General features: G+C 31.6%; 4 protein-coding genes and 1 long non-coding RNA gene across 5 annotated transcripts; 1 reads left to right on the forward strand and 4 right to left on the reverse strand.

The window, feature by feature from the left end:
- Positions 1-135: 135 nt before the first annotated feature.
- LOC111275048 (DUF2921 family protein, putative (DUF2921)) lies at positions 136-3,520 on the forward strand. Its single transcript, XM_022860142.2, has one exon. It carries the CDS (start codon positions 529-531, stop codon positions 3,463-3,465), a length of 2,937 nt encoding a protein of 978 aa, XP_022715877.1. The 5' UTR covers positions 136-528; the 3' UTR covers positions 3,466-3,520.
- Positions 3,521-3,848: 328 nt separating this feature from the next.
- Positions 3,849-4,544, reverse strand: LOC149511329 (uncharacterized). Its single transcript, XR_016334342.1, has 2 exons — positions 4,428-4,544; positions 3,849-4,185 (listed from the first exon to the last, which is right to left on the reverse strand). It is a non-coding gene; the product is annotated as an uncharacterized LOC149511329 (long non-coding RNA).
- A 211-nt stretch (positions 4,545-4,755) lies between these two features.
- LOC111275050 (Pentatricopeptide repeat (PPR) superfamily protein) lies at positions 4,756-6,777 on the reverse strand. The gene has a single exon (XM_022860146.2). It carries the CDS (start codon positions 6,593-6,595, stop codon positions 4,832-4,834), a length of 1,764 nt encoding a protein of 587 aa, XP_022715881.1. The 5' UTR covers positions 6,596-6,777; the 3' UTR covers positions 4,756-4,831.
- Positions 6,778-6,937: 160 nt separating this feature from the next.
- Positions 6,938-10,159, reverse strand: LOC111275051 (putative 2-carboxy-D-arabinitol-1-phosphatase). Its single transcript, XM_022860147.2, has 7 exons — positions 9,816-10,159; positions 8,729-8,880; positions 8,360-8,479; positions 8,179-8,278; positions 7,797-7,936; positions 7,631-7,710; positions 6,938-7,204 (listed from the first exon to the last, which is right to left on the reverse strand). The coding sequence occupies exons 1-7, from the start codon at positions 9,964-9,966 to the stop codon at positions 7,078-7,080; spliced, it is 870 nt and encodes a 289-aa protein (XP_022715882.2). The 5' UTR covers positions 9,967-10,159; the 3' UTR covers positions 6,938-7,077.
- Positions 10,160-10,299: 140 nt separating this feature from the next.
- On the reverse strand, positions 10,300-11,533 carry LOC111275052 (CASP-like protein 1C1). The gene is made up of 2 exons (XM_022860148.2): positions 11,070-11,533; positions 10,300-10,935 (listed from the first exon to the last, which is right to left on the reverse strand). Exons 1-2 carry the CDS (start codon positions 11,222-11,224, stop codon positions 10,584-10,586), a joined length of 507 nt encoding a protein of 168 aa, XP_022715883.1. The 5' UTR covers positions 11,225-11,533; the 3' UTR covers positions 10,300-10,583.
- Between the last annotated feature and the right edge of the window lie 12,272 nt (positions 11,534-23,805).

Consider the following 23,805-nt stretch of genomic DNA (forward strand, 5'->3'; position numbering starts at 1 on the left):
TGTGTCTGGCAATATTCTTTTGGAGTTTCCTCGGCACCTATTACGTATCAATTCTAATTGCTGATGTCGGACAAAACCTTTTCTAGATCATGCATTTGCTATGTCCTGTCGTGTTGATACTTGAAAGGATTAGAAAGACAAGCAATTTTATGTTGTCGTAGACAATAAAGGTCCCTCGGTGGGGGTGTGGCTGTGGGCACGTTTTTGTTGGCAGAGCCAACAGGCTGGCCATCAAGGGAGTTCCATAGTCAACATCATGTCCTATTATTTTGATTTCTTCTAATATTAATGGTGGTGGTGTGTAGCTAAACCAAACTTTCTAGAATTTTGTCATTAAACCTTGTGCTTTGTACATCAAATTAAATTCTATTTCTAGTTCCAACTATGGTAATTAACCATTAACTTATTAGTCGTGCTAATAATATCTTGGCAAACGTGCCCTTAAATACAGACACCTTTCAATACCTGACTGACACAGCTTCTTCTCTTCCCCGTTCTGAGGCATTTCCATTTCCAAACCACCCAGCAATGAAGCCGCCAAAACCTCCTCTCTCTCCTCCTCTTTTCTACCCAAAAAGCCTTTCCACAACACATAATTTCCCTCCAAGTCCCGGCCTCTTCTTCTTCACCTTCTTTTTCCTCCTTCAAATCCCTAAAACAACCTCTCTGATCCCTTCCCAAACCCCACCCGATTACTCCAAACACTGCAACGACGTCGTGCCAGAATCCCCAGTGGAGCCCACCGCTTTCTTTTCCAGCCCCACCTCCGCTAACCCCCTCGACTTTAAAATCGGTTATTTCACCGGCGGAGACTCCATTTTCTTCCAATCGAACCCGGCCACCTCCGATATGCCCAAATCCGCTGCTTTTTACGCTCAGTTTTCTCACAACACCCTCTATGATAATAAAACCCAAATTTATAAAATTCAAGGAAAGCTCGGTTTACAAATTCCCAGATCATTTTCCGTTTCTTATTCTAATGACGGTCACTTAAACCCTCGCCGTGGATTGCGCCGGAAGTTTCGGATCAGGGGACCGAGAATTCCAGTGATCGGAAGAGGAATGCCTAGTTTTTCCCTTAGTGGGTATTGGTCGGAATCGACTCGGAGGCTTTGTATGGTTGGATCAGGGATAAGTAACGGAAATGCAGGTAAATTTAAGACTTTTAATGTTGTTCTTAAGCTTAATTATTCGACTAATTTTAATGTTTTCGGAAGTTTAATCTCTGGGGTTTTGGAAAGTTTAGATTTTGAACATAGGTCAAGTTATTTTGAGCCAGTTTCCTTATTAGGAGTGAGGAGGAATGTTGGGAATTATCAGTTTAGTTTGGTTGAGAATGGAAAGGGAAGTTCTTGCTTAAGTGGGGTTGAGGGTGAGGGAGAGAATTTGGCTATTAGCGAAGCGAATGGAGGAGTTTGTTCAGTGATTGTTGAACGTACGATGAAGTTTGAGTTGGATTATGGGAAGGATTGTGATAAAGTTGGTTGTAGTTTCGTTATTAAGGATGTTAACTATAGTCCCAGTTTCATGTTCTTTAGAAAGATTAAATGTGTGGATGAAGGGAAAATGCAGATTTTGTTGGGGTTTTCGAACTACAGCAGAATCCGTACTTCTTTCCCTTTTGATCCTAATACAACATTGATCGGTGAAGGGGCATGGGATGAGAAGAAGAATAGGGTATGTGGTGTTGCTTGTCGAGTTTTGAATTTCAGGAATTCTTTGACTAGAGCATCTGTTGGCGACTGTTCTATTAAGTTTAGCTTGAGATACCCCAAGGTTTTGTCACTGAGAAATAGGGATTCACTTGTGGGGAAAATTTGGAGTGATAAAAGCGAGGATGATCCAAGTTACTTCGAGAAGGTTAAGTTCAGGAGTGTTTGGGAAGTATCACCTGGGTTAAAGGGTGTACCGGGCTTAAAATATGAGTATACAGAGGTTGATGGTGCTAGAAGATCTTGTGCGAATAAGAATATTGCTAAACACAAGGGAAAGACATATCCTGATGGCAACTCAATGGGCATGAGCTTTGAAATGTCGGTGATAGATGGTAAAGGAGAATCTGCATGGGGTAATGTGAATCCTCTGTTTGTGGGTGATCAGCCTTATGGTCTTTTGCCTGTATCAACTGAGTCAGCAGTTCATTTGAACAATAATGAGAGCAGGCTATTAAATATCAGCTATGAGATTAGCTACACATATCATTCAAGTAATGCTCCTTCTTTGTCCAGAGAAGTTGAAATTTCTGCTGAGGGAATATACAATAGACATTATGGTATTCTGTGCATGGTAGGATGTAAACATGTAAGAAACTATAATCAAAATTTGATAAAAGATGATTCACTGGACTGTGACATTGTGGTTACTGTACAATTTTCTCCAATAAATTCTGCAGAAAAATATCGTGTTAAGGGCACTATTGAAAGCACACGGACCAAGTCAGACCCTCTTTATTTTGGACCCATTAGTTTGTCTTCCAAATCATTCTATACTGAACAGGCTAAAGAATCCATTTGGAGAATGGATCTGGAGATTACCATGGTTCTGATTTCCAATACACTTGCATGTGTTTTTGTTGGATTGCAGCTTTTTTATGTGAAGAAACACCCAGAAGTGCTTCCTTTCATTTCTGTATTGATGCTCATTGTTCTTACCCTGGGGTACATGATTCCTCTGTTGTTGAACTTTGAGGCAATGTTTGTAACAAACCATAATCAACAGAATGCTTTTCTTGAGAGTGGTGGATGGCTTGAAGTAAATGAAATAATAGTGAGGGCAGTAACAATGGTTGCTTTCCTTTTGCAGTTTCGTCTTCTCCAGCTCACTTGGTCTGGAAGACAAGGTGATGAAAGCCAAAAGGGCTTATGGGATGCAGAGAAAAAGGTTTTATACATATCACTACCTTTATATGTAAGTGGTGGGTTGATTGCTTGGTTTGTGCACCAATGGAAGAATTCCCACCACAGCCCATTTCTACAACCACACCAGAAAGGTCTTCAAATGATCCCAGTCCAGCAGCATTTCTACCAGCTACGTTCTTTCTGGAGTGACCTTAAATCTTATGGTGGTTTGGTCCTTGATGGGTTTTTGCTTCCGCAGGTAGTGTTCAACATATTGTCTATATCAAATGAAAAGGCTCTTGCTACTTCATTTTACATTGGAAGCACCTTGGTCCGCTTGTTGCCTCATGCATATGATCTTTACAGAGCTCACAGTTCTTCAGGCTATCTTGATTTATCATATATATATGCAAACCATAAGATGGATTTTTATTCTACTGCTTGGGATATCATTATACCTTGTGCTGGAATGCTCTTTGCTATCGTCATTTTCTTGCAGCAGCGATTTGGCGGTCAGTTTATTCTACCGAAACGGTTTAGAAAGGATGCTGTATATGAAAAAGTGTGTGTAGATAACAGTGAGGAATTGCAAGGGGAATCAGTTCAGAAAAACTTTTATAGCTTATGATACTGTGATAGTGGAAAACTTTTTTCGGAATCAAATATAATTTTACACTTTTTAATCATCGTGTTCAATAGCTATGGGCTTATGTCCCATGTTCCTCTTGTATTCTTTTGCTTCCTGGTTTTGATACGTTGCTTCTAAAATTTGTGGAATCCAAGTTATGAAGGTGAAGGAGTGATAATGAAATATATGTCAAAATCAATATCTTTTGCATACGGTCAAATTTTCGCAAAGCTGATTCGTATGTCGTGAAGCTTTCTATTCGTGAAAGGACCAACAAAATCTCTGCAACAAGTCTTATTTTAACTGTTCCGCGAGCACATAGCTTGGAGCCTTGAATTTGCATGGAAGAATGTCAAAATCTTTATGAACTCAAACTCTTTACATGAAATAATACTGTATAAAATTTGTATCTTCATTTGACTTTTTTTCCCCCGATTACAATTGAACAAGGTCAGTAGGAAAGGTAAGATTAGAATATTGAATCGTAGTCCTCAGCTGCAAGGGTAATGACCACTTATCCTTCACTTGACACCAAAGCAGGAGTGAGAAGATTATTGCATGATTTGTGCAATTTCATTACTTTAGATCCAATCAAACTTCAAGCTCCTCTTTTTTCAGTAATGCCAATTGAATTTCCAGTCAGCAATTTTGCTTATCTCAAAAGCAGCCAAGGGCCCAAGAGACAGCTCAGAGTTCATAATTAGAAAATACTTCACAGCTCTGCACAACCACAGAATAAAATGGAGCTAATCAGATGAACAGAGAATAAACAAAAAAAAAAAAAGAAGGAAGATACATGCAAAACAAAAGCCAAAAAGAAAGCATCCACAGCAACAGACCCTTGTGTGTTAAATGAAAATATTTCAAAATGAAAGACAACTTTCTTTAGGAGGATAAGCCTCTTGATCTGGGAGTGAAAGAAAGTGATTAATCAACTCCCTTGTGCATCATGGAAATCTAACCTGTTCTGATGAGGAATTTTCTCAAAATTTTTCACAAAATGTGTCCTTCCTTGCGTAGAGAATAGAAAATTAATACACAATTTTGCTCGTCAATTACCTTTCAGATGCAATAGTAGCTATCTTGCATGCCATAGAAATCAGTTAAACACTGTATGTCATCTCATGCTCTTCAAATGCTGACAAGGCATCCTTATGATAGTGTTAAAAATGCCATTCCTGATTTCTCAAACATTCAATTATGCATAAATGTCAAATCAGCATTTTGCATTTGTCAAATTGTCATGGATGCTGGTGAATCTACATCTTGCGGGTTGTTAAACAATCCTGATTTCCAAAGAACTATTCAAACACGGTCTTGGATAAAAAAGAGAATCGCACAATGCCTAGATAACAAGCAAAGTCCATCACCAATAGTCTTGACAAGAACATGAGCCATCTTTAAAATGATGGAAACGAAGCCTATCTCGAATGTTAATCTCTCTATTAGAAACAACTGAGATATGTTTGATTGCTGTATGACAATCCTCACACATTCGAAGGTTCTTAACAATCCTGATAGCCACACCAGGGCTGGTTTTTAATAGCCCAAATGCTATTGCAAGCTTCTCACTGTGGTATCTGAGGGCATGTTCCTTCTCCTCTTCTTCCACTTCATGCATCACAGATTCGGAAGCTGGTACATAGCCAGCTTCCCTGCACCTACTCATCAACTCATCCAAATACAGATAAATTTCATTTGTCTCAGGATGGGACTTGTCACCCATGCTAAACAAATAAATCTTCTGATCAACATCTATGGTGCTATAGCCAACTTCTTTCTTCAAACGATTTCTTATCATTATGTTTCTGACCTTTTCCACTCTGTCCATCCTACCTGCCAATGCATATATATTTGAAAGCATTACATAATGGCCTGGATTTTCTGGCTGAATACTTAAAAGATGCTCTGCCACTTCAACTCCAAGATCAAAATCCTTATGCATCTTGCAAGCCCCAAGCATTGCAGTCCAGACTGCTGGAGCTGGCTCTTTAGATACCATGTCTCTGATAAATTGATACGCTTCATTCAAGTGTCCAGCACGCCCAAGCATATCCACCATACAAACCTGATGTTCCACTGATGGCTCCAATCCGTACTCCTGCCTCATGCTGGCAAATATCTGGCGCCCTTCACTAACAAGCCCTGCATGAGCACAAGCTGATAAGATGGCAACAAATGTAACGTTATTGGGTCGTGGACCAAGAACCCTCATTTCACTAAAGAGCTCAATTGCTTGGCTACCATGACCATGCATTCCATACCCCGAAATCATAGCAGTCCAAGCAACAATATTCTTTTCCTCCACTGAATCAAAAACTTCCCTTGCTTTGCTTACATTTCCACACCTCGAATACATATTAATCAATGCCGTACCAAGCACCACATTCAGATCAAAACAGTTTCTAACAATATACTCATGCACCCAACAGCCTAAACCAACTGCACCTAACTGAGCACAAGCTGATAACAAACTAACAAATGTTGTGGAATCCGGCTTAACTCCCAAATCTTGCATCAAATAAAACAATGCAATTGCTTCCTTGCCAAATCCATTCTGCTCGTATCCCGAAATCATTGAATTCCAAGCTACTACTGTTTTCTCAGGCATTTTATCAAAAACTTTACGGGCAATCCACAACTGACCCCATTTTGCATAGAAGCTCACAAGAGCAGCTTGAACATACGAATCCAAACCGTACCCACAAATCAAAACATGACAATGAATAGTCTCACCGGTATTAAAAGTCCTTAAATCAGCAGAAGATTTAATAACGGCCGAGAATGTGTAATTTGTAGATGAAATATTGGCTAATATCATCCGGCGATAGTAGAGAAGGGATTCTTGAGGGAAATTGAATTTAGAGGTTAATGTAATTAGAGAATGGAACAGAAAGGTATCTGGTTCCGGAATGGAAAGGAAAAGACGACGAGTGTAGGTAATGGGTGAAGTGGCGGCATAAGCAAAAGAGAGGAGTTTGGTGATGAGGGATCGGCTACGACCCAAGCCGGTGATGACGATTCGTGCGTGTACTTGTTGAAGAGGTTTGAGACGTGGGCCTGCTTGGAGAATTGCGTGGTAGATCGGTGAATGCGAGGATGCCGGTTGATGAAGTTGTTTGGCTTCCATGGAAATTTACCATGAATAGAGAGAAAACGGGAGAATAAGAGGGAATTTAGAGCATTAAATCAAAGCCTCTGTTATGAATTTCAGTGAAAGCAGCTGAAACGAATCGTTTTGCTATTTACGGGTCAAAAATGCAATTTCCTTCCTTTTTTCATATCTTCGTTTTTTTCTCAGTATGGTAGTTTTGAAAATGTTTGAGTTAAAAAAAAAAAAAACCAAAAACTTTGATTTTGGAAGCAAAGGATGGCCTAAATCGAATCAAACATGAGCTCACTACAATTTGATTTGGACAACAAGTGAACTCAGAGAAACCTTTTACTAGAATCAACCAGGTTAAGTCAAAAGTGAAAACAATGAGCCTTTGCTCTACTCGTCAAGAGTCTGTCATTATTATGGAACTGTGTCTGATATATGTTCTTGTGAACTGTCACAGCAAAATAGTTTGTCTCTTTTCTCACTATTAACAGCTATCACTTCAAGCAGTTTCAGGAAATATAAACGTGATCGCTATACATGTGGGCGGTCATATTCAAAGACTGGAGCATTGCTTCTCCTCTTTTGTTGAATTTAAATGTGGATATACCACCATTATTCACATCAACTGACCGAAACCTGAGGCATAAAGAGAAGGGTTAGAGCAAAACTAGAGCAGGAAAACAGCACTAATGTCCTACGATGTTTCTTGAGGAATCATTTATGAACCACAGGTGGTAAGGATCCCCGATGCATATTCTTTTACTCTGGTTACAGTAGCAGCAGACAATTTGAATTCGACAAGATGGCCAAGAGCACGTTGGGAAGAAGTGAAAATAATAAGTATACTACAAGAGATATAGTTTTCATGGTAAGATTAGAAAGGATATGGGGAAAAAGGGTGGAGTTGAGACATAAGATGGTGTTCACCAGGTTCGAAGAAATGAATCATAAACTGCTGCGGCTTACAAATTTAATTCTTATACAGTATCATGTAAGTTTGTAATAATAATCTAAAGATCCTTGCCATGGTAGTTGTAATAATGTTCAGAGAACATTACATACCTCTCAGGGGCTAGCCCTAAGGCTGTGCAGATCAGTGCCCTTAACATTGATTTGTGAGTGACAACTAGAAAATTTTCTCCCTGATGAACGATAAAGATTCTTATTCATCAATCAAATTAATTTGCAATGCAAGAGAAGGTAAAAATTTAAAAGAGAAAGAACACACAGGTGTGAGCAAGATTTCTCTCCAAGCCTCTCTAGCAGTTGCCCATAATTTCCGAACAGGGTAGACACCTTTCACGTAGAAATTCGCAGGATCCTCTCTCCATGTTACATACTCCTTTGGATATATCACCCTAGCATCCACTGCCTCCAATTTCTGAATATAATTTAGTCTAATACATGCAAAACTAAATAAATAATAAAATAGTATTTATTCTAAAGCAGAATGAGCTAATTGAGTTAACTGTGTTACATAACCAGCTATTGAGAAATAGACAACTTCTAAATAGGCCAAGTCAGTTTTGTACTTAGACAAGTTATAAACAAGTGAACAATTTACAGAATCAAATCACGGTTAATTCAGGCAGTTATATATATGAACAGACCATTTTTCATGCCTTCAAGGAAAAAAAGGTGGGCCTCCTTCAGTGAATCAAGGAAAACCAATGGCTCTTCTCTCCCTTTCCATAACGCTTCAGCAGTGGTCTGCATTGAAGAAAGATGGTTTAAAACCAAAGAGAATCCTATACATCCAACCTTAAAAATTTAACGCATCGGTGGTCATACCTTAGCGCGGGATATTGGACTCGAAAAACATTGATCAAAGTGCATATTTGCAAGGGCTTGCCTACATCTCTCAGCTTGCTTCACTCCAGTTTCTGTTAGAACAGATAAGTTTGAGCTTCCCTGCAACACAAACAGTAACAAAGTTAGCAGTTCATAATTCATGGAATTCTGAGACACATGGAAGAACTAGCTTCCTAAATGTTCATAATAACAGTGAATTGGAAACTCCTTAAAATTTAATGTTAATCCGTCAGATTCAAAGTCCTAATATTGACGTAAAGAACCTCCAGTTCTCGCATTAATATCTTAGACCCACACAAACAAGATCTTGTAACAGAAAATAACTAACAAGAGCAGAAGGCAACAAACCTGAACTCTGCCCTCTTCATTCCAAGAGCTGAGGCCATGCCTTACAAGTGTTACCATCTTTGAGGTCGATAAGGACTTACGAGTAAGTGATGTGGTAGCTCTTTCAAAGTCATAAGCAGAACCAGTCAGGGAATGATCACTTTCAAGTTTATCTGTCATATAAGCACAATGAAAATCAACTTTTAAGTTGCAAATAACATACAGAAGTAATTCATAAAAGCTGCATCAGTAGTAATAATAATAATGTGATATTTAATGACAGATAGTCAGGTCCATTATTGTGACACTCCAATCTCCTGTTGAGAGATTCTGAGAATCTATTTGATATATAAATAAAAGTTTAAACCCATAAGACGATTTTTATAAGATAAAATCGTGAAAATTTTGGATCAAAACGGATAATACTTCACAGATTTGATGCGAATCTCTACAAATGATATCAAAGCGATTACCAATTAGACAAGAACTAAGTGTTATACTGTAAGAGCCACTTTAAAAATCCTATGAGAATTAAGTGTTATATGGTGAGAGCTACTTCTAAAATCTCAACGTCTAATGTAATATTATAATCTGTACATATTTTATGTTAAGTTTGATAGGAACGTAAAGCTTTAATGAAAGAAATTCATAATACTCTAATTTTAAATTGGGCAATTCTACTATGATATATAAATAAAAGATTAAATCTAAATTTATAATGCTTTTTGTAAGATAAATTCATGAGATCGTGAGATCTCATAGGTTAAGTGTAAATCTCTACAATTACGTGGTATAATCAAAGTCATATAAAAAACTAACTTATTGGCCTTTGTTTCTTTGCAAATTAAGCAAAATCAATTTAAAGAAAAACTCCTGCAAGAGAACTCCTTATGAACAGTAGCTATTATTTCCACGAGAAAATGGAATATATCCAATCAAGACAAGTTGGGTAACTTTACAGGACAGGGCACTCACAAACTATTCTCTTCTAGCAGCTTCAATTTCAAACTTACAAAGGATTCTTGTCATCTTTTCAATCAATCACCATGTAATATCGGATCAAAAGTTCAAAAAGGGGAAATGAAAATGGAGAAAACATAGAACTTACCAACAGTGATAGGCAAATCTGCACTTGAACTCGAGCATCGAATTCTATGAGTAGAACGACAACGATCATAGTACTTACTAGCTCTTTTAGTATTATTGGAGGTTAAATTTGAAAACAAAGGGATGGTTAAGGACAGAGCTTCATAAACCATCTTGTTGAAAGATGGGGCGAAAAGATTTTGGTTTTATGCTTCTTTGCTATACATTTGGCCCTATGGAAACTAGCTGGTGGGTTTTCAGGAGTTAATAGCGTGGTGAAAGTGCATAAAGGATTTTGTACCATCAAATCTTTGATCCTCTGGAGTTAGGGACTGCAATCTAGTTTGAATGGTGGGGGTTTGTTTTCCTGAGATGAGCATTCTGGGTAAGTGATTCTTGTCCTGATGTTATTCTGATATCTGATACTTTTAAGATTCAGTTATGCCGTTTAGGTGATGTAACTTTCCTTTTGTCTTTTGTCATGTTTCCTGTTGCCTTATCATTACAAGTTATGTTCGGTAAATCACGCTGATAAAATTAAAGTTTCTGTGTTGGACAATGGATCATGGTTTGCTCCATTCCAATTTAGACTCGCAAAAGTTTAAGCCCATTAGGCCATTACGAAGTTTCCGAGCTGAATTTTAGAAATGGGTTGGCATCCATTGCAGATTAAATTGTCTTAGAATTACACATTCGTTTTACAAAATCGAGACAAAAGTAAGAAACAGTCCCTAAAAAAAGGAACGGATCTAGAAGCAACAGAACATGGCAGAAACGCTTAAACCCCATACTAGGATCTGTCTGCATAAGATTTTGCTGGAAATAAGGGACTGAGAACAGCATGAAGAGAAAAAAGATTGAGCACCAAGTAAACTATTGCTGCAACAAAACCGGCTATAAGGGCTCCAGTGACATGGTCGCAGAATTTTGGAACTTGTCCGCAAATGGGCAGCCAACCTGCATGACTGTTCCCTTTCTTACCTATCTGAGCTATTGCCAAGGCAGCTGAGATGCTCGAGGTTATTAGCATTGCTATGACCACATCTAGGATCACAATCAGGCGCCAAACTAAACTCTTTGAAGAGAGGAATAGAACTATAAGGCTGTAGCCGGTTGCAATTGCCTCAGCAATCACATAATACCTATGCCAAACATTTAACAACCAAGAAATATTAGGAAACTGATGATTAATATCTCAACAACCCCTTAGCAAAACTGTAAAATAAAAAATAAATATATGGAGAGAGTGAAAGAAGATGGTGAACATGAATCTTACTTGAATGTGGGGGAGTTGCTATATTTTGCTGAGAATTTTATGTTCAAAACGTCGGCAGAGTCATGGCTAGTAACCATGACAACTGTTGCAGAAAGAGTTGCACCCAAGGCTAGAAGCCTTAGGAGAATGGTGATGATTTTCCTAGTATTTGCCATGAAGATTGTCTTCGATTACTCAAGTGATAGGAGGGAATTCGGATAATTCTCTTGAAAAGCTTAAATGAAAACCATTTAATTGGACCTGACAAGTGGGGGAAAAAATAGATGCAGGTTCAGACAGATATAGGTGGTGATGCACTAGCTAGTTTCCTTAACATATATTTCAAGAGGAAAACAATGATTTGGTAACCTGCCAAAGCATGAGATTTATATGTATGTGACGAAATCAAAAAGAAGGAACTTAAAAACTATTGGGCAAAATTGCAGTTTCTTCAATTCTAAATGTACAAATTAAGACTACAAGCTTTAGAGTTGATTGCACGGATAAGCTTCCAGGGCATTTGCTCGATAGCGGAATTTGTTCAACTACCTCTCTGGAAGATGTCTTCCAGGGCCTAGTTTTTGTGTCGAGGTGGGCCTTAGCCTTCAATTAAGTTTATCTTCGGCTTATGTGGTAACTCGTAGCTCTTTGGCTAGATGGGCCGAGTAGATGGCGATAGGTGATATAGCAAACTTTATTTTCTCTAAAGCTCACTAATTTTCTTTAAAACATGTGTATTAACAATATTAGAATCATTCCACATTGGAAATTGAGTGCGGAACATGTTTAGAAACAAGGATGGCCCTAGGAGGATTGAAATTTTATTTTTGTCCATTTGGCCATGACCATCAATGCCTTTGTTTATTTACTCATAATTTTTATTTTATTTTACATATGATATTGAATTACATAATAAAAGATAGTTCTCTTTCAATCAGTAATCTTATCTCTCATTTATTCCAATGAAAAAATTTTAATTTCATAAATTCCATTCTTTTATTTTTAGAATTTGAATTCTTATAAAATGAAATGGTATCAAGTCACATTATTTTGATTTATGTAAAAATATTTTGTCATTTTGTTTAATATTGAAGTTATATTTTTTCATAAATCACAAATATATTGTCTTCAAATTGAAAGTTTGAAGTATTATATTGAATTTTCCAAGGCCTTTGATTGAGCAGAAAACTATTTTCTTTCGTTTCGTTTCGTTTTTCTGTTCTTTTGGACAGGGAAGATTTCATGTATAGGGCTTAAAATGGACCTACTTTCACACGAAGCCCTGTTTCTCATTTAATCCAATCTATATTTATATCTATACTATATATCTATATCTATATTTATACTATATATGAAAATAATCCCTTTAAGGGATTTCATGCCAACATGTGTCACTTATTTTTTGTCTAGTTTTTTAGTTTAACAACATTAAAAAAATAAAGCATGAAAAAAATCTATAATCATACTAATATATATTCTTATAGATTAATGTTATATTTGATACATAAAATTACTAATATAATAAAATGATAATCATCTTATTTTATATTTGGCTTGTGTCTAAAGAAAAAGATAAGATTATAAAAAAAATTAATATCTTCTTGACATAAGATTATTCAATCTTTTCAAAGTGAAGATGATTATTTTTAATCAATGAGATTAAATATATATGTCTTATTATACTTTTAAAAATTACACCAATAATTTAAATTATATAAATTTTTAAGATCGATAATTTTGATCACTAAATAAATTATCATTTTTTAATATTTACATATATCAAATACAAGATAACATAATATTATTTAATCTAATACTAATTATATTATAATTTTATGCTCCAAATACCTCTTAAAAAAATTACGTATAAATATTAGCTCGAGTGGTACAGAGAATATATTCCTTTATTTGTTGATTGGGTTGAAAGATGTACTAGACAAAACTCAGTAACTGTTTTTGCTAAAAAATATTCATAACGGATGAATGTTTGACACTTGTCTATATCATTTAAATTGGGTTTTTGGATTTGAGTTTTTAGCTGTATATAAGGTATTTAATATATGAGATTTCCAAATTATTTTATTGGATTGAATAAGTAACAATGATCTTTCTTAATCATACTTGGGTCTTTTTTTATATTCCATTCCAGCCAACTATGCCAATTTTCTCCCTTAATTAATAGAACAAAAAATTTGATTAGGTCTAAATAAGGTTGATGATTTATAGTAATGTTCAAGGATCAAGTAATATATATTTTTCTCAAAATAAAATAATTAATTTTTTAATTGTTTCATTTTATGATAATATTATTTTTTGTATTAGATGCTTTTTTTTTCATTGCTTTCCAAAATTCAAATAGTTATTTGACTTTTTAGTTTATTACTCATATATTTTTACATAAGTAGAGATCAACTTACATCAATTTAAAATTACAAAGGTTTACACATTTTTATAATCATTAATTTCAACAAATCTAAATAATGAAAAAGACAGAAAGAGAAAAAATAATTTAATCTCATACTTTAAATCTATTGAAATTAATTGTAAGAAAAAAGTTAATACAATATTTTTTTCACATATATATAAATAAATAGATTTTTAGTCATCAACTTTTATTAAAAATTTCACAATTACATATAAATTTGATTATAGCACCCAACGCGAAACGAGATTGCTAACTAATGTGTGTGTATATACATCATATCATTGGATCCAATCTAATCCATCTGGGTCACTCGTAATAGTTTCGTTAGTCGTTTTCTATAAAAATCTATCTACAAATAAAAAGATCATCGCATTCTTTTATCATTTTTTATTGCAATAACTCAATTCACTCACGTTTCTCTCACTTTAAGTTCGGGTTTTACTTCCAAATTTTTCCTCCAAGCAAGAAAACCCAATGCCAAACACTACCTTAAAAAAATCTAGCTATGGAAAACGATGGCAAATATGGTCCGCAACTAATCAATGATGAATAGATAAAGAGATCACATAAAAAAGATTTATGGGTGATTATCTTCGCTTACTTTGAAGAAAAAGGTTTGGTGCATCAATAGCTCGTTCAATGAGTTTATCCAAAACAAGATGTAAGAAATCATCGATGAATCGACAAAGATCAAGATCAGGCCTGAGTCACAGCATCATCCTAGTCACCAGTATTGACATTGCTAGTTATTTTTTGGCATTTTCTTTTTGAAAAAGGTAAAAAATTTTATTTTAGTAAATTTTTTTATTTCTAGTCGGAGTTTAATTGTAGGTTACTTGCTTTTTTAAAAGTATCTTTAAAAAAACGTAAAATACACAAATAGTCACTCAATTTTTAAGGTCTTTTTAAAATTGTCTCTTAAATATTAATTTTTTTTAATTTAATTACTTAAATTTAAAAAAATATTTTTTTTTATTACTCAATCATTAATGACTAATGGCGACGTGTTAACATGGAAATGCTACGTCATTTGTTAGATGCCATGTGATATTGTTACTTCTTCTAACAAGTTATTTGACAATGTTGACTTGATATTATAAAATTAAAAAAATAAATCAATTTTAGTCATTTAACTTTTTAAGAATTTCTATTTTGTTCGCTAAATTTTAAAAACTTACAATTTAATCAGTAACTAATAAGTCTTCAAATTTTATAAAAAATATAAATAAGTAATTGATATTTTTATTGCATAGAATTAAATTATAAATTTTTTATTTTATTGTAACTATACCATTTAAATTTAAAAAATTAAAGAATATTATCCCCTTGCAAAAATTACTAAAATAATGTTCCTTAACATGTTTTTCATTCAGCTCATCCATATAAACTCAATTAAGTATTTCATATTTCATAGTGTCAAGATTTAGTTTTAATTTCATGTAATAAAATATTAAAAGAAATTTAGATAACAAAATAAAATTATTTATTTATTAAATTTCACAAATCGTTCATGATTAAATGTTATAAAGTTATGTTGAAGGTGATATCTAAACATTAATAATTTCACAAACATTGATGATCAAAATGTAAAAATTTAAGATTTTTACTTGAATTTATTTGGATTAAGTGGACAACAAATATTTGAAATAATAACATTTTAATAAATTTGGCAATTGATTAATATTCTTTTATTTTTCTAATTTAAATGGTAAAATTATAATAAAATAAAAGTTCATAATTTAGTTTCATACAATAAAAATGTTAAATGTTTATTTCTATTTTTTATAAAATTCAAGGACTTATTTAAGTATTATTCCAATATACTTCAATAGGTAACATAAATAATAAAATAATTTATTATATTAAATTTTATAAAAGTTGGCGATCAACTCGTTATAAATTCACAATGATGATGAGCCATTGACAGTGAAAACTGAAATATTAATAAATTTTATATTTCATAATATTATGGTTTTAATTACAATAAATTTATATTATCTATTTTTTTTATATTTTATTGCTTGAAATTAAAATTATGAATTTTTATTGTAATTAGAATCTTTACATTATGAATCAAAAAATACTTACTTGAATTTATTTATATGGACTGAATCATAAATATTTGAAATAATACTATTTTAATAATTTTAACTATAGGATAATATTTATCTATTTTTTAAATTTAAATAATATAACTACACTAAAATAAAAAAAAAAATCCATAATTGAGAGATGCTTGCAATAATCTCCACATAATTAAGAGTCAAATTCTTGTGTTTATAGTGGAGATACTATATTATGTATGTTATTTATTTGATTTGATGTTGTAGTCCTATCGTGAACTAGAATGTTGTATCTACCTATCTTATATTGTTAATCTTGAATTTTTATGGATACTTTCACCAAATTTTGGAAAAGATAAGGAAAAATGTACAGTTATACTTATTATTACTACTTGCTTTTCTTGTGTGTTTTTAATGGAATTTTTTTTTCTTTACAAGGACTAAAGCAAAAGAAGTTTTTGAGCTTTCTTTAATTTTTGAAAATTGAAAAGTAGCTAATATGTAGAGCTGTACAAAAATCGATTTTGATCGAAAAAATGGATCAAAAATCGATCTATAAGTTAAATTGATTTTGATTTTTTCAATTATATACATTAAATTAGTTTGGATTTTGATTAAATCAATTTAGGTAGTCGATTTTTGGTTTTAAGATTATGAATCGAATTGACAGAAAAAATTGATTAAATATTATTAAAATTTCGGTTATTACTCACTGACTTAAACTTTATAAAGCTTATATGTTGCTCATTGATGTTATTTAATACATAAACTTACTGTGTATTATGTATTGCTGACTAATTTAGAGCTTGAGACTAAATTTACTATTTATGAAGTTTGTGTTTATGAAATTTGTGTTTAGATTTTATGAAGCTTGTGTTTATAAACTATATTTGAGGGCGTTTGGTTAGGGAAATCCACATATTTTTCCTTGGAATCTTATTGTTGGGATTTAATTCCAACGTTTGGTTTAGGATAATTTGATTTTGGAGAAAACTGACAGGTTTTCAATAGTACCCAAAGTTTCAAAATAAAAAACTACATCTCTCTGTGGTATTCTAAGATTTCGAGGAGAAAAGTAACATTATTTTCAAATTTGACTTAACTAAAAAATTATGAAATAATTGTTACCATTTTGAAAATCATATATGAAAATAAATGCAAGTCAATTGTAAGTTTTTGTTGGTAAAAAATTTTATTTATATACGGTGTTTCGCATGAAAAACGCCTTTAATAATCCCTTACAAAAAATTAAATAGGGCTATTCAAGATTTTTTTAACCAAAAATGTCTTCAATAATCCCCAAAATTTTTTATGAAAAGATTATTAAAGGCGTTTTTTGATATAAACACTTTGAATAACTTTCATTAAATTTTTTGTAAGAGATTATTCAACGTGTTTTTTGCCAAAATCGCCTTGAATAATCCCCTATCTTTTTTTTTTTTGAATTATTCAAGGCATTTTTAGCTAAAAACGCATGAAATAATCTCTTACAAAAAATTTGATGGGGTTATTCAAGACGTTTCTAATAAAAAACGTCTTCAATAATCCACTTCAACTTTTATAAGGTGATTATTCAATGCATTTTTGTCAAAAATACATTGAATAATCCCTTTTAATTTTTTATTAGAGATTATTCAAGATATTTTTGCCCAAAAAAATCTTGAATAATCCCTTACAAAAAATTTAATGAAATTATTCAAGACGTTTTTAATTAAAAACACCTTGAATAATTCCTTACAAAAAAATTTAATTGGGTTATTCAAAACATTTCTGGCCAAAATACCTTTAATAATCCACTTTAATTTTATGAGGTGATTATTCAAGACGTTTTTACCAAAATTACCTTGAATAATCCCTTTTAATTTTTTATTAGAGATTATTCAATGCGTTTTTACTCAAAAAATACCTTGAATAATCCCTTATAAAAAAATTTAATAAGATTATTGAAGGCGTTTCTGACCAAAAATACCTTTAATAATCCCTTTCAATTTTTATAAAATAATTATTGAAGGTATTTCTGATCAAAAACATCTTGAATAATTCTTAAATCCTAGACCTTAAACTCATAAAAATTTAAGATGATTATTCAATGCGTTTTCTGGGCAAAAAGTCTTTGAATATCCTCTTAAATTTTTATGAGTTTAAGGTTTAGGATTTATGATTTAAAAATTATTCAAGACATTTGTTACCAGAAACACATTCAATAACCCTTTTCAATTTTTTGTAAGAGATTATTGAAGGTATTTTCTGGATAAAAATACCTTGAATAATCTCTTTAGATTTTTATGAGTTTAGGGTTTAGGATTTAAAAACTATTCAAAGCATTTTTTACCACAAACCCCTTCAATAATCCTTTCATAAAAATTAAATGAGATTATTTAAAGCGTTTTTTTATCACAAACACCTTGAATAACCCCATTAAATTTTTTATAAGGATTATTTAAGGTGTTAACTAACAAAAAAGCTTTGAATAATCTCCTTTAATTAAAAATTAGATTATTTAAATTATCATCGTATATGTCATATTAAAGAGATTATAATAATTATTCAAAATTTAATATATGTGAATTCTCCTCAACCAAATAAGTGAATTTGATTATAAGATGCTCTGACAATGGAAGAAAACCCCGAATATTGTATTTTCTCAATGATCACACTTTTCTTCGAAATCACGATTTCATGAACCAAATGCTCTCGAAAGTTGAATATAAGAAATAAGAAACCAAAACCGATTATACCAAAAAAATCGATCAAAACTGACAAGATTAAATCAATTTGATTTTTTTGATTTTTTATTACTATTCGATCGATTCGATTTTATCTATAGATTAAATTAAATAAATCAATTTTAAGATTTTTCGAACCGAACTAACCGATTGTTCAGTCCTATTAATTTGGGCTTACCTAGCCCAACAAAGTGCCCAAGACAATAATCTTTTTAAAGGAATAGGACAACTAAAAGTTTGTTGGAAACAATTATTTCACATTTATGAAATCAATTCCATTTTATTATTAACACTAGATAGAAGCTGAACTTCGTTGTGAGAGTAAATAAAATTATATATTAATTTAAATATTAAATAATGAATAAAATAAAAAAAATTGATTTCAAGATATAAAGCTTATTTATTGTACCAATCTCTTCATAATATCTTAAATAGGATTGACAATAATTTTAACACACCTATTCAGTGACATACTAAAACTTATGTCAATTGATTGTAAAGTACCAATTAATATATATATATATATATGAAAGCTTAACTTAAATAAATGAAAGTTCTTAGAACATGAGCCACATTGTCTTGAAGTGACCAAAGAATAAAATAAATTAGATATAAAAACAAACATAAAGCAAAAAGAACATGGATAAAACAAGAAGATAACTATCAATTTTGAATATCGATGAATGCAAATCTTTAAGTCACTTTCATAAGGAGCAAGTCCCATAGGATAAAGCACAATAAATGAAGTTTACTTAAAAAGTAGTAAAAGATTTAAAATTTAACATACGCTAGTTTGTAAGCAGTTCTATTTAAGAAGAAAAATATTTAACATCAAATACGTAAGCAAGGTGGACAACTATCAAGGATACTCAAAACATAATGCGAATACCTGATTATTTGCAGATAAGATGTTAGATTGTTAGCATTTTATGTAATCTACTTTTAATTATAAAACAATCATGAAATAAAATCAGGAACACAATGGGTAAGATTTGAATGTAAGATAAAGAATACAAAACCATGTTGCAACAGTTCAGGACAGATTATGTGCAAAATATGTACTCTGTCTTGTTATAAAGGAACAAAATATTAGAAGTGAGAACACAACTTACTTGATCACAAACAGTAATAATCATAGAATGAATGTTATTAGCTTGCCTTATCGCTATGCCTTTCATACGAGAACTTGTTTATCCAAAAAGCAAGTTTATTTCCAAATAATATCATCAATACCAATTCACCATCAGCACCATACGTCTTAACTGGGGAATTTTTTATGAAACACAATGAATTTGAAACTTTCAATTGAATCTTTTAAAGTCATGTAGCAAACATTAAAAAAAAATGTATTTAGGGAGATGAGATTGTCTAGCTATTTTAGTTTATTAGATTGTATGATTGTCAAGTGTGTGCCTCATCAGTTGTGTTAGCCTTGAATTGATCTTTATTTTGAAATGACAAAACATTAAAGATAAATAAATTTGGTCAAAATTTTAAAAAAGATTTATTTAGTACATATTCTTAAGTTTTATATTTTGGTACTAAATAAATAATATGATTTTTAAAGTTTAAACAAACCTTTCTTAGTTTTATATTTCTCAAACCAAATATAACTTTAAAGATTATTTATTTGAGCTTAAATGAAAGTCCAATTTTTGTTTTTAAAGTGAATTTATTTATTTTGGACTTAATACAAATTTGATAATATTGGTTTTGAGAAATAGATTAACTTAAGAAAGCTATTTTACAATAACAAAGTTTTCCAACATTGAACTTGTTTTATTTTTTTTGTGTTAATTCACAAAGTTTTAATATTTAAATTTTATATGGTTGGAAAGCTCTTTGAGTCTACTTTCTAATGATCAAACAAAATTAAAATGTAAATTTTCTCAGAAAAGATTTTAAATTTTTACTAGACACTCTATAGTTGTCAAAAAAACTGCACAAAGGGTAAATTTAAAAATTCACTATAATTCGTACTCAATGAATTAGGTGATGAATTTTATATGGATAGAAAGCCCTTTAAGTCTAGTTTTTAAATCTTCAAACGATTTATAATTTGGATTTATATAACTAAAGATATAATCAAATTAGTAAGTAGAGTGTAAAACAGGAGACTACCATTCAGCATAGACAGGATCGATTACCTCTAGAAGGGATCGATTGCTTTTCAAACAGAATGCTTCCAGGACTGAAAATCCAAAAAAGGGATCGATCCCCCCATATAGGGGATCGATCACCCCATTGACCAATCGATCCCCTACAAAAAGGGATCGATCAATTAGGCTGTTTTCATGTGAAAGTGAAAAATGGTTCCAAACATGAACCAATTGATCCCTCAAGCAAGGGATCGATCGGTTCTAGGCTCAAGCACACCAACGGTTACTTTTTCATGATTCTAACGGGTATTTCTTCACTCCAACCTTCTCTAATGGCTACTTCTTCAATTTCTCTATAAATTAGGCACTCCAACACATCAAGATGATTGATGAATCAAGAGAGCAAGAGCCAATAAGTCATATTTTCATTCTCTCAAAGAATCAAGAGTTTTTAGAGTTTCAAAGTCTATATCTTTGTATTTATTGTATCCAAATTATATTTGTTGTTTATTCGTCATTTTTTTGTACTTAAACTTAGCAAACACTTAGCCTTAGAGAGGTTGTTCAATTGTTTGCAAAATTACCTTCAATATACAATGGTAGAAGAGAACAAGAGGTGAGGTATCATTTTGATATTGTAAGGGTAGAAGTTACTATCTAAGCCTTGAACAAAAGATAGAGATTTAGTACAAGATAGGCTTGTATCTTGTAACAAATTTTCTTCAATTAGTGGATTGAAACTTTGGTGTGAACAACCAAGAAAAATGACGTAAGTGGCTTGTGGAAAAAGACCGAACCTTAAATCATTGTGTTTGATTTCTTTATTCCTATCTCCTTACAATTTATTGTTGTTTATATTTGATTTTAGGTTTATTGATTGTTATTGTTAGCATTATATTTTTATCAAAAATGCTTATTGTTTTAATTTTCATTCAATTATATTGAAATCATTTGTTTAGAAATCATTTGAAGAAATCCAATTCACCCCCCTCTTTTGGATCACCATCTCACCTATAAAGCTAACAAGTTGTTACCTAATGAAAATAAACACTATTAGCTCAAGTGTAGGTTAAGGGGGAGATAAAAAATTGAAAAATTAAAAAATCGATTCGAAACCGTAATGTTCGATTTGTTCGGATCAATTTTTTTTCTTATTCAGTTTGGATCAAATTCAAATATAGAATATATAGATTAGATTTAAATCGAATTTCAGATCGAAAGGTGAAAAATTAAAAAAAAAGTTGAATTATATATTTTTCTTAAGTTTTATATATAATTTAAATTTTTATAAAATAAAAATGATAATTTTATATTAAAATAATACATAAAAATTAAAAATTAAAAACCAATAAACCAAACCAAATTGATAAAATTCAGTTCGATTGGATTTGGATTGAATAAAGATTCAGTTCAAATTCGGATTAAATTTTAAATTTTCATAATATTATACAATACAATATTCAAAAAATTTGAACCGAATCCGATCCAAACCGAACCATTACCACCCCTAGTGTAAGTAATAATTCAAAAAAGGGTGAAATGAATTTTCTCCAAATTCTTTCTCAAAAATATATTTCAATAAATTGAATGAAAAATTAAATTCAATATATTCTTTGATGAAAATATGATGCAATAAACAACAATTAATGTATCTTAAAGCAAATATCAACAACAATGAAAGTAAGGAATCTAGGGATAGAGAAATAAAACTTAAAGATTTATAGAGGTTTGGTCATTCTACAAAGGCACCTACGTCATCTCCCTTAACTTCTAGCCAAGATCAATCCATTAAATAAATTAAATTCAAATCCATATCTTTTTCAAGGCTTAAGATAGCAACCTCTCATTTCCTATCTTTTTAGGCTAAGATATCAACCTCTAATTTCTTACCTTTCAAGGATAAAGTACCAACCATTAATCTCACCAAATGAGTTTTCACAAAAACTCTTAAAATATTCAATAAGATATCTCACATTTTGATTATAAAATAGCTCAAATGTTTTACAAATTAAGAATACTTCTCTAAAGTTAAGTATTTGCTTAATAAAATACAAGAAATGATGACTAAACAATAAAGATAACTTGGATACAATAAATATAAAAGATATAAACTTTCAGTTTTAAAACTTTTGATTTCTTGAAAGATATGAATATAGGCTTGTTAGTACTTGCTCTCTTGTTTCATCAACTTTTTTGATATGTTAGGATGCCTTGTTTATAGAGAAAATAAGTTTGTAGCCCGTTAGGGATTGATTGAAAGAGAAAATACTTGTTGACCATTTGAAAAACTAGCCATTTGAAACATTCTACACAAGGCCTAATTGATTGGGTAATGGGCCTAATCAATCCTATACCTTACCCAATCAACCTTTTTTTGTAGGGGATCGATCATTTTCAGTAGTTTTTCAACTTCGTTGCTTTTTAGATAAAAAATTGATCTAACTTGTCAAAAAGAGAATCAATCCTATTTTATAAACCTTTGACCAAATCGATCTTGTATGCTGAGAGATCGATTGATTTTGTTAAAAATCAAATTCAAAAGTTTTTTGGGTAAAAATCAGATCAATCTTATGCAAAAGGGGATCAATCATGTCCATTGAAGGGATCAATCCCTTCTGCATAAAATATTTTTAAACTATGGAAAGAAGTTAGCTTGTGCTCTAAAACAATTTTGCACTTGATAAAACACTTAAAAATATTTTTTCAAGTTCTAGCAAATTAAGCATCACTTTGATAAACATATTATGTATTTAGTATAACAATAATAAAATTTAAGAATAAGTAATAAACAAATCTATTTACAAAAATATAATCAAATTTATTTAATTTAATATATTATTATTTTAAAATAAAGATTAATTTAAAACTAACAAACACATCAGGTATTAAAAGTATAAACACATATTTTCTTAATAGAAGAAAAGGTAAAGAAAGTACTTTATTTGTTTTTATTTGAGCAATTGGTTCGTCAACTGCTACTTTATCACCGGGTTATGCACTAAAAAATTCATATACATGCACAATCGAGGACTTGCAAACATGAAAATGAATGTTTATTGAAGGGCTGAAATTACAGTAGTGGAACTCTTCAAGAATGATGCCAAAGTGCCACCAATAATTGACTCACTTATAAAAAGGACAACAGATCAACCAGACCCCCCTCATCACAAGTAAATTATGAAAGTTAATTTTTTTTGTTTAACATAATAATTACATAAAAAGGATTGCATGTTTGTCTTCAAGCAGACACCTGTTACTCATCCCTATGTACTTTTTGTAAGTGAAAATTGAAAAATGCACTAAAAATGCCAGAAAGATGGAAATGCAAGTCTAGTACCATAAAAGTCCAACTCCAACTCATTATACAACTAAATTACAGTCAAAACTTTCATATTATTGCTTTCACACTTTTCCAGAGACAGATTTTAAAAGAAAATTTGAACT

Source organism: Durio zibethinus, chromosome 26 (assembly GCF_047325235.1).
Source record: "Durio zibethinus cultivar Kanyao isolate XHJ-2024 chromosome 26, ASM4732523v1, whole genome shotgun sequence".
Classification (NCBI taxonomy): Eukaryota; Viridiplantae; Streptophyta; class Magnoliopsida; order Malvales; family Malvaceae; genus Durio; species Durio zibethinus.